A 12996-nucleotide genomic window follows, 5' to 3' on the forward strand; every position below is an offset into this window, starting at 1 on the left:
ATGATCTCCTATTCACTTCTGGGTGGAAAGTCTGGTTTCTAATTCTTGCCAAGGATATACACATTCCTATTTTAATGAGGATTTCTTTATGGAGTTTTAGACACTCTAAGGACATAAGATTAAGACCAACTATCTCTTTTTCTTGGTGCATACTTCAATCAAGAAATTGCTGCTGTCAGCAGAGACCAGTCCTCTAGCTTTTCATTAAGCTTGACCCACTAGGAGACTCATTTTACTGACAGCTCTGACCCAAGAAAAAGGAAACCTCACTATTCTCTTGAACATGATCCTAATTACCTAGACAGGTATCAATGGCCAGTTTGCCAAAAGTGGCAGACTGCACTGCTAGAGCCCCTCGTTTAAATGCCTGTAGCCCTGCTAACTTTCTGTAGTGTGAATCAGAGGTGCCATAAATTAGAAACCATGGAAAATATCCATGTATTTAGAAAGAGTACAGAAGTCCTCATACTCCCTCAAAGTTTTCACTTTTGTATACACTGCTTAATTTGAAAAATGTAAAATCTCATGAATTCCTTCATGTATGCTTTATTTTATGTGACTATTAGCTCTGTTTGCCAAACACAAAATTCTACCATAGTAATTTGTCTTATTTTTTTGAATGCTGCCACCTTCCAAGGTTGTGATACACTGGTTGTGCCTATAACATTCACCCTTCTTCACATTGTCTTCTTCCTTCTTCCCCCAACTAAATCACGGTTAAAGTAAAGGTGTACTAAGAGAGTAACACCAGAGGATCCCCCTATGTCCTTCCCAAGTGAGCTCAAAACAAATATATAATATTGGAAAAAAATCACCAAAAAGTTTTGATATCCTTTAAAAGCAATTCTAAGCCTTTAATAGCACTGACTGAACTTGTGGAAATAATACAGAATGTGGAAATGAGACTTCTTTTTGAATTTTCCTTCTGCTACTTAGTAGCTGTTTGACCTTGGATTTCAGATACATCACTCTCCTTCAGTTTGGTGAGTCCTTGTCACCTGCTTAGTACTTCCACATATCCTATCACGTGTATCCTCACACTAGTCCTGTGAGCAGATCCTGTCGTTTCCCCTACTCATAGATGAACAGACCTCCTTAGGGGAGAGAACTGTCCACACTCTTGCTGCTCAGACTTGAAACTTGGGATGAAAGCCCAGACCCACGGACTCCAAGATGCACCCTGACTCACACATTAGACAAGAGGCTCACCTGTAGGGATAGTTCATTCGTTAATTTATGATTCAATGATATACAACTTATATTTAAAATTACTAAAAAGGGACAGTAATGATGAAATGTTAAGGCAAATAACCAACATAATTTATATTTAAATCCAACCATTCAATCATTATAAATGCCTTTTTTTAAACTTTTATTTAATAAATATAAATTTTGGAAGTTCAACTTTTGGATTATAGTGGCTTTTCCCCCCATAACCTCCCTCCCACCTGCACCATCCCATCTCCCACTCTCTCTCCCATCCCATTCTTCATTAAGATTAATTTTCGATTATCTTTATATATAGAAGATCAACTTGGTATATACTAAGATTTCAACAGTTTGCACCCACACACATACACAAAGATCCTACATGAGGAGCAAGTGTACAGTGACTCCTGTTGTTAATTTAACAATTGACACTCTTATTTATGATGTCAGTAATCACCCAAGGCTCTTGTCATTAGCTGCCAAAGCTATGGAAGCCTCTTGAACCTCATATCCGTTGATTAAAGAAACTTTAGCTAAAAGAAATTATTTAAATAAACTTTGGTTTGTCACATGTTGTGTACAGAAGTGTAATATCTTACCATTCCTTCAAATCTCTAAGATTTTCTGAAATTCAGAATGAAATTTATACCCAAAAAGTGCATTTTTACTACATCAGTCTCAAAACCAAGGCAAAAGTATTCAAAATAATGTTTAAAGGCTTTTAACTTATTGGGAAAGAGGACAGTAACTAATTTAGAGAACTTAAAATGTAGGTAAATATTCTCTACATTTGCAACCAATGAGTGACCACACTCCCTTCCCCTATTAGAAAATGTTTCTATTTCATAGTGATTGAGGGCCTAACATGTATGTGTAACTATGAAACATGACTCATGGATCCTGGAGCCACACTGCTACTGTTGGAATCCTGGTTTGCTACTTCATAGCTGTGTGCCCAAAGGCATGTTAATTAGTCTGATTGTAATATAGAGACATTGTGAGGATTAAATAATACTTATAAAGCACTTACAAAGTGCTCACACACTGTAGCATCATGTGTGAGTGTTAGTGGTCATTATTTTGTACAGTGGAATTAAGAAAAGAAGAAGGGAGATTTTCATTTTTCACTATTTACCATTTTTTATTATTTTGTTGCCTATTATTTTTTCCAACTTTTTATTTATTTTGGAGATGGCATTTTAAATTTACACTGTAGTTAAATGCTTAAACTCCAGTAATCCAAAGTTTAACAAATAAAAATAAAAAGGCCATAACTCACCAAGAAAATTGGCTAGGCTATAAAAATAATCAAATAAAAAGATTTTCAACTTAATTCATATAGAGTAAATTTTAAAATAGTAACATAATCAGAAACTTTAAAATAAAATAATCCATTTCAAATTATGCAACTTGTGTTCTGTGAATGTATTTCAGGTTTCATGTTGCCCTTACTCACTCTCCTGTTCAGATTCCAAACTGTGAGCATTTTTTAGCCTGATTTTAACCACCCAGGTTTACTGAAAGATACTGTGATTTTTTCGGTGAACCACAGTTTCCCTAGAAAGAATTTTACTCCTTTTTTTTTTTTTGATATCCCATTCTTCTATTTATTTAAATTTGTAATTACCTATTTGCAAGATAGAAAGAAAGACAGACACATACACACACACAGAAAGAGAGAGAGAGAGAGAGAAAGAGAGAGAGAGAGAGATCCTATGTCCACTGATTCACATTCCAAATGTGCACAACCTCTGGGGCTGGACCAAGACAAAGCCAGGAGTGCAAAACTCAATCTGATCCTCCTATGTGAGTGGCAGGGACCCACGTTCTTGAGCCATTATCTGCTGCCTCCCAAGGTAGCGTTAGCAGAAAGCTGGATCAGAAGCAGACAGATCTCAAGCCAGGCACTCCAGTATGGGGCGTGGGGCTATTAACTGCAGCATCAAATGTTTGTCCCTGATTTTTACAGCTTTATGGCATCACATCAACTGTCCTCAAACTCTGGATAAATATATGCACTTAAAAAGTAAGCAGAATATGAACTAGAAATGGTAGTATGCTGCTTCATTGCACCTTTGGATGGTTCTTCCAATTCTTATACAATGAAGATCATATTTAATGTTTTCTCTGTAATGATTCCCATTGAGATAAAATTTTCTTATATTAACGTATAATTTATTTTTGCAAATGTATATACCCTTATGTCTGCCTTAGTCCTTATAACTGTACCATCTTAGTTAATATACCAAAAAAAAAAAAAAAAAAAAAAAACAGGTGCTTAGAAACAACAGAAATTTCTGCCATAGTCTTAGAGACTGGGAAGTTCAAGATAAGCCCACAGCAGATTCAGTGTTTGATAAGGAACTTATCCTTGGTCATAGATAGCTCCTTCTCTGTGTAACCTTACCAGACAATAGGACACCAGGGAGCTTGAGGCACCTTTAATAAGTGCACGAATCCTATTCATTAGGGTTTCAAACTTACAACCTAAGTACTTCCCAAACACCCCACTTACCAAACTGTCAACTTGTGAATAGGGAGGTGGAGGAGAGAGACAAAAGTATTCAGTGTGGAGAAGTAACCCTAGTCAAGACAATTTGGGCTATTATGTATAGTATGGCTAAAATAAACATTTTTTTTTTTTTTTGACAGGCAGAGTTAGACAGTGAGAGAGAGAGACAGAGAGAAAGGTCTTCCTTCCATTGGTTCACTCCCCAAATGGCCACCACGGCCGGCACGCTGCGTCGATCCAAAGCCAGGAGCCAGGAGCCAGGAGCCAGGAGCCAGGAGCCAGGAGCCAGGAGCCAGGTGCTTCCTCCTGGTCTCCCATGTACATAGGTACAGGGCCCAAGGACTTGGGCCATTCTCCACTGCCTTCCCGGGCCACAGCAGAGAGCTGGACTGGAAAAGGAGCAGCCAGGACAGAATCTGGCGCCCCAAGTGGGACTAGAACCCAGGGTGCCAGCGCCGCAGTCAGAGGATTAGCCTAGTGAGCCACGGCACCGGCCAAAAATAAACACTCTTATACAAGTAATTTTGTAAGCATATGTTTTCATTCTCTTTTTGCTACAAACATAGGAGTGGAACTGCTAATCATGGGCAGATATTTGTTCATGAGAACCTGCCAAAGTTGTCCTCTTGTTTGCAACTCTTATCAGCAGTGTTATGAATTTTACTTCTTTCACATCTTTGCCTAAATCAAGTGTTGTCATTTTATTGAATTTTAATCATTCTAAGAGGTTAAAAATGATATCTAATTCTGGTTATAACTAGCATTTCCATGTAGCAATGATACTAAATCCCTTCAGGGCTTATGGTGTAGCACAGTGGATTAAGCTGGCATTTGTGATGTTAGCATCCTGTGTGAGTGCTGGCTCAAATCCTGGTTGACTCCACTTGGCATATAGCTCCCTGCTAATGTGTCTGGGAAAGTGACAGAAGATTGCCCAAGTACTTGGGCCCCTGTGACCCTTGTGGGAGACCCAGATGGAGTTCCAGGATCCTGGCCCAACTGAAGTCATTGTGGCCATTTGGGGAGTGAACCAGACTGTAAAATCAATCCCTCGCTCTCTCTCTGTCTCTCCCTCTCCCCCCCCCTCTGTCTTTCTCTCTCACTCTCTTCTCTCTTTCTCTCTCTCTCTCTCAAATAAATAAATACGTCTTTTTTAAAAAGCCCTTTAACTTATTAGCAATCCTATATCTCCCTTTATAAAGTGAATATTCAAGCCTTTTAAGGTTGTTTATTGATGAGCAGAAGTTTTTCGTATTTATGAACAACTTTTCAGTTCTTTTGTTGTGTTTAGTGCTTTTTGTGGCCACTGTGTGAAATCTTTGCTTATTCCAAAGCAACAAAAATATTTTACTAGAAGCTTTATAAGCTTTAACTTTTACATTTAAGGTTATGATCTATATAAAATTTTGTGTGTAATGTGAGATAATGGTAATTTTTATTTCTTTGTTCAGTTTTTATTTTACTGTATATTTATAGAGTCATGCTAGCGTTATTTATTAAAATGACTTTCAGTATTGGCATATTTTTCAATAATTAATTCACCATAGTACTAGAGTTCTTTAATTTTGATTTTTCTGGTTGTCTTAGCAATCACATTTCTGCATTTCCAAATACACTTTTAAAACTTGCCAGATTCTATTCCTTCCCTTCAAGTTTTATGAGATTAGTATTGTTTTGAATCTGTAGATAAATTTAGGTAGATTTGGCAACTTAATAATATCTGTTCTTCCAATCCATGATCATATCTCTCTCCATTTACTTAGACTTTTTCAGTTTTTTCTTAGCAAATCCATAATTTTTAAACAGACAGTTGACAGTTTTATAGAATTTTTTTGTATTTTATGTATTTTGAAGCTGGTATAAATATGACATTTTGTGATTTTCCAAATTTTTATAATATCATTTTTAAATTACTTTGCTAGTCCTATTTGGTGTTTTCTATATTTGTTAATATTTCTATGTAAAGAATCACTTCGTCTGTAAATGTAATTTTACTTTCTCCCTTCCATTCAATGTGTCTCTAGACAGTAGAATAATGTGGGCATTATAAAATGGGTTGAAAATTGATCCTGTATTCATCTTTTTCTGAACTTTTTACTTCCTTCCATTCTGAATAGATCTCAATGATGAGATGATCTAGATCTGGAGTTCTTTGTGAAAATGTGCTTTAAAACAAAAATTATAATTTCAGTTTCCTTGGTAGGTATAGGGTTACTTTTTCATGAATAAATGTAAGTTCTTGTAATGATTTCTACATTTCATTTTTTATTGACATTTCTACAAAAAGAAAAAGTTGCCCAGATGATTCCCTATTCCTTTTATATCTGTGGCACCTGTGAGGATAATGCTTTGTTTCCTAATATTGTTCATTTATCTTGCTTAGTCTTGTTGCATTGTTACCAATTTTTATAATATATTCAAATAACTAACTTTTTGCTTTTTTAATCCTATTGCTTTTTTTTTTATTTTTGTTCATACCATTACTACTTTCTTTGTTGTTTTGATTATAACTTGCTCTTCTTTCTCTTAATTTCTTGAAGTAAAGAATCAGACCACTGATATTAGTCTTTTTCTTTTATAATATGTCTTTAAACAATGGATTTCATTCTCAGAACTGTCAATGTGTTATGTTCTTATTCATTAAATCAAAAATATTTTTAATTGCTCTGTGTTTTCTTCCTTGAAGTCATATGACTAGAACTATATTAAATTCTGAATATTTATCATTTAATTATCTTTTGTTAGCATAACCTACTCCATAGATTTTAACCTTTGAAAGTGCACTGATATTTGTTTTTGGGACCAACGTGATATTTTACCTGATGAATACTCCATAGATACCTAAAAAAGAGATTTACATGTGGATTGATGGAAACAGAGTTCTATCGCTATCATTTAGGTTATGATGGATAATAGTTTGCAAAACTTTGTTTTGTGACTGTCAAACAAATGGTTAAGAATGTTATACTACTACAATTTTAATGGTCTGTAATTACTTTAAAATGTATTGTATACATGTGAAATGGTCATTTTGCCAGTCAATTATTGTCTTTAACCATTGTCTATATTCCCACTAAACTGGAGTCTTTTGGCTTTTTACTTGCTAAGCTTCTTACTTGGTGAATTAGTAAGCTTTTTACTGTAATATAGTTTTAAAATATAATTTCTTAAAAACTAAAAAAAGAAGGGAGAGAAGGAAAAAGAATATGGGGAGAAAGGGGTGGGAGGGAGAGCAGAAAGGAATATCATTATGTTCTTAGAATTGTATCTACAAATTACATTGAATCTGTTAAAAACTAATTAAAAATTAAAATAAAAAATTTTAAAAATAGTTTGATAAAATCTTTTTATTCCTACAGATTTTTTTTCAGATTACATGAAATCACCTTGTATATGAGAAGGTTATAAGCGTATACCTTAATTCCCATTGTGTATTTTCTGTATCAATGTATATGTATTGAGATTTTTTAAATATAATCTTTTTTTTTCCACTGGCAATTTTGATGTATATTTTTACTGACATGTTTCTAGGTTGATTTCTTTTAAGTATTTTTAAAATTTTATTTTTTAAGATATACAAGTTTCATGTATTTTATATATAGAAATTTAGGAACAAAGAGGTACTTCCCACCCTCCTTCCCTCTCGGCCACTCTCCAACCCTTCTTCCTTCTCTCTCTCCTAACTCCACTTTTAATTTTTAGAAAGATCTATTTTCAGTTTACTTTAGACTCATAAGGTTAACTCTACATTAAGTGAAGAGTTCAGCAAATAATATGAAGAAAAAAAACACAGTTCCTCAATAGTAGAGACAAGGGCTGTAAACAAAGTATTGAGCATTTTATTTTTTTAAAGATTTCTTTAAATCTACAGAGAGAGGTAGACAGAGAGAGAGAGCTTCTGTCCACTGGTTCACTCCCCAAATGGCTGCAATGGCTGGAGCTTCCAGGTGCTTCTTCTGGGTCTCCCATGTGTATACAGGAGCCCAGGCACTTGGACCATCCCCTGCTGTTTTCCAAGACACATTATCAGGGAGCTGGATTGGAAGTGGAGCAGCTGGGACTCAAACCAGCACTCATGGGTTGTTAGCGCTGCAGGAAATGAGTTTAACCTTCTGGGCCACAGTGCTGGTCCCAGTATTTGAACTTTAGAGATATCCCACCATCTCTAGCTTTGTTTCTTTTAATGAGATGTCATTGGATGTTGTTTTTCACAACTATGTGAAAATTCAAAAATTTTTAGCAATATTTATTCAAATACTTTGTTTTCTCTATTCCTGAGATCCTCTAATATATTTTTTTATGTTGCAACCATTGCCTACTAATTCAATTGCTGTAGATATGGTTGTATTAACTGATTTTTTTCACATAAATGTGGATTACCTTGTTCTACTTCTTTATGTTTAGTAATTTTTGTTTGGAGGCTAGAAATTTTGATGCTACATTGGTGTGTCTGAGTTTTGACAGCCAGCTAAATTACTTACTGGTCAGCTTAATCCTTTTGAAGCTTGGTTTTAAATTTGATTAGATTGGGTATAGCTAACTTGGTGCTCAGAGAGAGAAACTAGAGAATTCATGTAGATTTTTTATATGGTGTCTTTGCATAACTCCACCAATCTCCTTCAATTCCCACTGCTTCCCTCTAGGCAAGGACTACTCTCTGCCTCCTCAAATCAGTGAAAACCCTGTGCTTGCTATGGGTCCCCATGTTTGGCACTACAGTCCAGCAAGAGCTAGCATAGTTCTAGTTCAGTCTGAAGATGACTTCCTACTTCATGGGTCAAAGGAGATGGAAATAATAAAAAAATCCAATCCACATCATAATAGCTCATTTATTATTTTGTTTAATGTTATTTAATAGAATTTGCCTATAGAATGTTGGCTTTTTAAATTTGTCACTCTCTAGGGGCTCCAAACAAGTTAGAACTCTCACTAAAGGGAGGAAGAATAGTTAATGAAGTGAATTTGAAAAAAAAAAATTAGGAGGAGACAGAGAATAGAAGGGACAGCAAAAGGAGAAGTAGAGAGAAGAGGAAACAATAAATGGAATTGATATACTCTGGGAAATACAGTTGTCATTTTTTCTGACTTCTGGTTGAGCTCCCAAACAAGGAATTTAACTGTGTAATTAAGAACACTTTGTTTTGGTTCTTCAAGGATAGAAACTAGGCATATGTCATAATAGCTGCCACTAAAGCATTAGCTTTCACATTGCAGTTGGCTGCACAATCACCAGACGGCCTTAAGCTACATAGATTGCAAGGCCCTGACCCACAGTCTCTGTTTCTGTAGTTCTGCTGTCTGTCCTGAGGATTTGCATTTCTATCAGGTTTTCAGGGGGCTTTTGCTGCTGGTCTGGGGACCACAACTTGAGAACTATCATCATGTTAGGGCTGTCCTAGCTTCTACGTCCAATCTTCTGTCATAAAATGGAGTCTATTTACAGTCTTCCTTTTGATGTATTCAATAAAACAGAATCTGTAAACATAGACATACGGTATTGGCTCAACTGGGATACATACTAGGGAATGCTGAAAGGGAACCGGTCTTAGTGAAACAGATCTGAAATTTCTGTTGAATATGTTTGCCAGAATGTAATGTTTTGTTTTTTGTATTTTTTTGTTTTTTTTTGTTTGTTTGTTTGTTTTTTGTTTTTTTGACAGGCAGAGTGGATAGAGAGAGAGAGACAGAGAGAAAGGTCTTCCTTTTGCCGTTGGTTCACACTCCAATGACTGCCATGGCTGGCGCGCTGCAGCTGACGCACCGCGCTGATCCAAAGGCAGGAGCCAGGTGCTTATCCTGGTCTCCCATGGGGTGCAGGGCCCAAGCACTTGGGCCATCCTCCACTGCACTCCCTGGCCACAGCAGAGAGCTGGCCTGGAAGAGGGGCAACCAGGACAGAATCAGGCGCCCTGACCAGGACTAGAACCCGGTGTGCCGGCGCCGCAAGGTGGAGGATTAGCCTAGTGAGCCACGGCGCCGGCCCAGAATGTAATGTTGATAGTCAAATGATATTAGTTACTTCCCAAAAAGTGGAGAGAAAAATAACTCAGCTAGAAGTCATGATGCAACAAAGTATGGATAGTCAGTGTTCACATTTTTTTCCTTCTAACTTATATTTAATGCAACCTCCCAAGGAAGCTGTTTTTACTGGACAGTGTTCTTTTGTCAGTCAAGAATTGCAGATGTGGAATTATTCACCCTAGTAATCTGTCTGTAAAGCATGTTCTTTTCAAAGAAACGTTAATATGAACATAAGTGCATGTTTGTCAGTGTGATATTCGTTTGTTTATCTCGTAGGACTGCATCAAAACATGTAAACAAGGACCTTGGCAATATGGAGGAAAACAAAAAATTAGAAGAAAACAATCACAAAACGGAAGCCTAAGAGAGAAACTGTTCTGGTTGTCCAGGTAAGTAGAGTGCATGAGGCTTGCGAATGTAATTCCCAGAGACGTGTGAACATCTTGGAGATGACAGGGAAAGTCTTACATTAAAACTCTTCATAATTACAGCTGTCTAAACAGGAAGAGATGATTCAGAAGGAAACGTCAGTGTTTTTAAAAGCATTCTCACAATTTCACCAAGCATCCTCTTCCAAATATCATTATTCCCTGAATAATAAAAATAAATTTTATGATTTTAGCACCCAATTAGCATGTGTTTTCTAATTCCAGAGTTTTATTGAGTACAAAGAGACTTTATGAATCAGTATTTGAGTAACATAGCAGCAGTATTCTTATTTTTTAAATAATTATGAGACTAAAAATCTAAGAATTTAAATCTAAGATTTTAATATGTGTGGGTATATTTATACATCCCCAAATCATTTTAATGAAAAGATTAACAAATTGTTGTGCATATAGATGCACACAGACATTCACAGATAATGTGTGTATGCATGTGTACATATATGTATGTGTGTTAATGTATACATTAATGTTACATTGATAATGTATATATATAAGAACTGTGTGGGTGGGGATTTTTAATATAAACTGAAAAAAGCAAATATTTCTATAGTATTTCTCTTGGAGTTTGAGCTGTTTCTGTTTATTGCTGCTCCCCTTGATCTAAACACAGGAGCAATTTGGACAAATTTTTTAGTGTCCCTGAGAATACTGTTATTGTACCTTACCGATGTCATGCAAATGGCCCCAACAACTGCAATAAACCTTGGATTCATTGTAAATAAACCATAAATTATAATTTGAGTCCCTAGAAAGTATAGGAACCATGGGAAATAATATTTGGAGGAATGCGCACAAGAGAAAAATATAATTGAAATTAAGGCCTATTTTTTTAAGATTTTATTTATTTATTTGAGAGGTAGCATTTCAGACAAAAGGAGAGAGAGAAAGGTCTTCCATCTGCTGGTTGACTCCCCAAACAACAGAAATGGCTGGAGCTGAACCTATCAAAAGCCAGGAACTGGGCGCTTCTTCCAGGTGTCCCATGTAAGTGCAGGGACTCAAACACTTAGGCCATCTTCCACTGCTTTCCCAGGCCATAAGAAGAGAGCTGGATTTGAAGAGGAGCAGCCAGGACACTAACCAGGCCCATATGGTATGCTTGTACTGCAAGCAGAGGCTTAGCCTACCATGCCAAAGCGCCTGCCCCAAGACCTGTTTTTAAACTCTGAAAACCAAAATCTCAAGTTGAGTGAGAAAAGTCAAAGTAGAATTCCTTCTGCTGATATGCTGTCCAGGGAGGCCAAGTATGCAGTAGGCCCACATGGTTCTTTTTCCACTTCTCTAGGGTTTTTTCCTAGTCCTTTGCAACACAGATTTTAGTGTCTGTTTTCTTCAAAGCTAGATACAGTAAATTCTTAAATAAAACTGGAACTTACAGATAAATACCATAAACTAGGTTATGATTTCAAAAGATGAATGTATTTTTAACAAAGAGATATGGAATGAAATATTTTCACGAAAAAACTTATAATCTTAGTATGAATTAAGCATTTAAAAAAACCCTATCAACAATTCCAAAATATTATTTATAGAAAGGATGCAGCAATGTCTAATATTAAAGATGGGCTCAGGAACATGGAGTTAACTCTTTCTATAAAATAATTCTTGTACCTTTTAGTACAAAGTATCCATTGAGAGTGGAAAATGATTGCTATGGTAACTTATCTAAATTATGTTTCTTTCATCATTTCAGAGAAAAAACATATAGACCAATTGAAGCATGAACGTGGATTGTATTTATGACATAAACAAAGACATTGACAGCAATTCATGGTTCAAGTGTTAAGCAGTTCATTCTACCAAGCTGTCACAGGATTTTAGAGAATTATCTCAAGTAAAACAGTGAAATAAAATTATAAACAATAACAACAAGTTTTGGCAGCCATGATAATAGGTCATATGTTGTGTTTGGTTTGAAATTTTTTTTCTGTAAATGTCTGCACTGAGGATTTCTTTTTGGTTTGCCTTTTATGTAAATTTTTTACGTAGCTATTTTTATACACTGTAAGCTTTGTTCTGGGAGTTGCTGTTAATCGGATGTATAATGTAATGTTTTTATTTCAATTGTTTATATGGATAATCTGAGCAGGTACATTTCTGATTCTGATTGCTATCAACAATGCCCCACACTCTTTCACAAGCACCTAAAACCCAAAGGTGGCGGCTTGTGAAGATTGGGTACATGCACATTGCCCTGTTCAAAAAACTGTGTTTGTTTTTTTTTTTTTTTTAATCACAAAGAAGAAGCCAGAGAGTCAGATTGAGAAACAACAGAGCAGTTGATTTTTTGTATGTGCCACGACCTGATTCTCACAGGAAATCACAGACACATATGGACACACTTACATGATAAAGGAACTCCCAACTGATGGCTTTGCCTGTTCTGAACGCTGTAACACAGGATTTGGGCAGCATTTACTTTTTTTTTTTTTTTTAATTTGACAGGTAGAGATATAGATAGTGAGAGAGAGACACACACAGAGAAAGGTCTTCCTTCCGTTGGTTCACTCCCAAATGGCTGCCACGGCCGGCGCTGAGCCAATCTGAAGCCAGGAGCCAGGTGCTTCTTCCTGGTCTCCCATGTGGGTGCAGGGCCCAAGCACTTGGGCCATCCTCCACTGCACTCCCGGGCCACAGCAGAGAGCCGGACTGGAAGAGGAGCAACTGGGACTGGAACCCACCGCCCATATGGGATGCCGGCACCGCAGGCGGAGGGTTAACCAAGTGAGCCATGGTGCCGGCCCTGGGTAGCATTTACTTTTAGAAACACCTGCTAACAAATTATCTTCTGTCAAAAGAGTAAAC

General features: G+C 36.4%; 1 protein-coding gene across 2 annotated transcripts in view; it reads left to right on the forward strand.

Moving 5' to 3' along the window:
* The window catches only part of ALCAM (activated leukocyte cell adhesion molecule), a 209886-nt gene extending 199755 nt beyond the window's left edge, over positions 1-10131 (forward strand). For both annotated transcript variants that reach the window (XM_002716725.5, XM_008267007.4), the window contains one exon: positions 10019-10131. In XM_002716725.5, coding sequence (XP_002716771.2) covers positions 10019-10106 — 88 coding nt within the window. In that variant the 3' untranslated portion in view covers positions 10107-10131. The remainder of the gene's footprint in view (positions 1-10018) is intronic.
* Positions 10132-12996: the final 2865 nt, after the last annotated feature.

The sequence above is a fragment of the Oryctolagus cuniculus genome, chromosome 4 (genome assembly GCF_964237555.1).
Source record: "Oryctolagus cuniculus chromosome 4, mOryCun1.1, whole genome shotgun sequence".
NCBI classification, from domain to species: Eukaryota; Metazoa; Chordata; class Mammalia; order Lagomorpha; family Leporidae; genus Oryctolagus; species Oryctolagus cuniculus.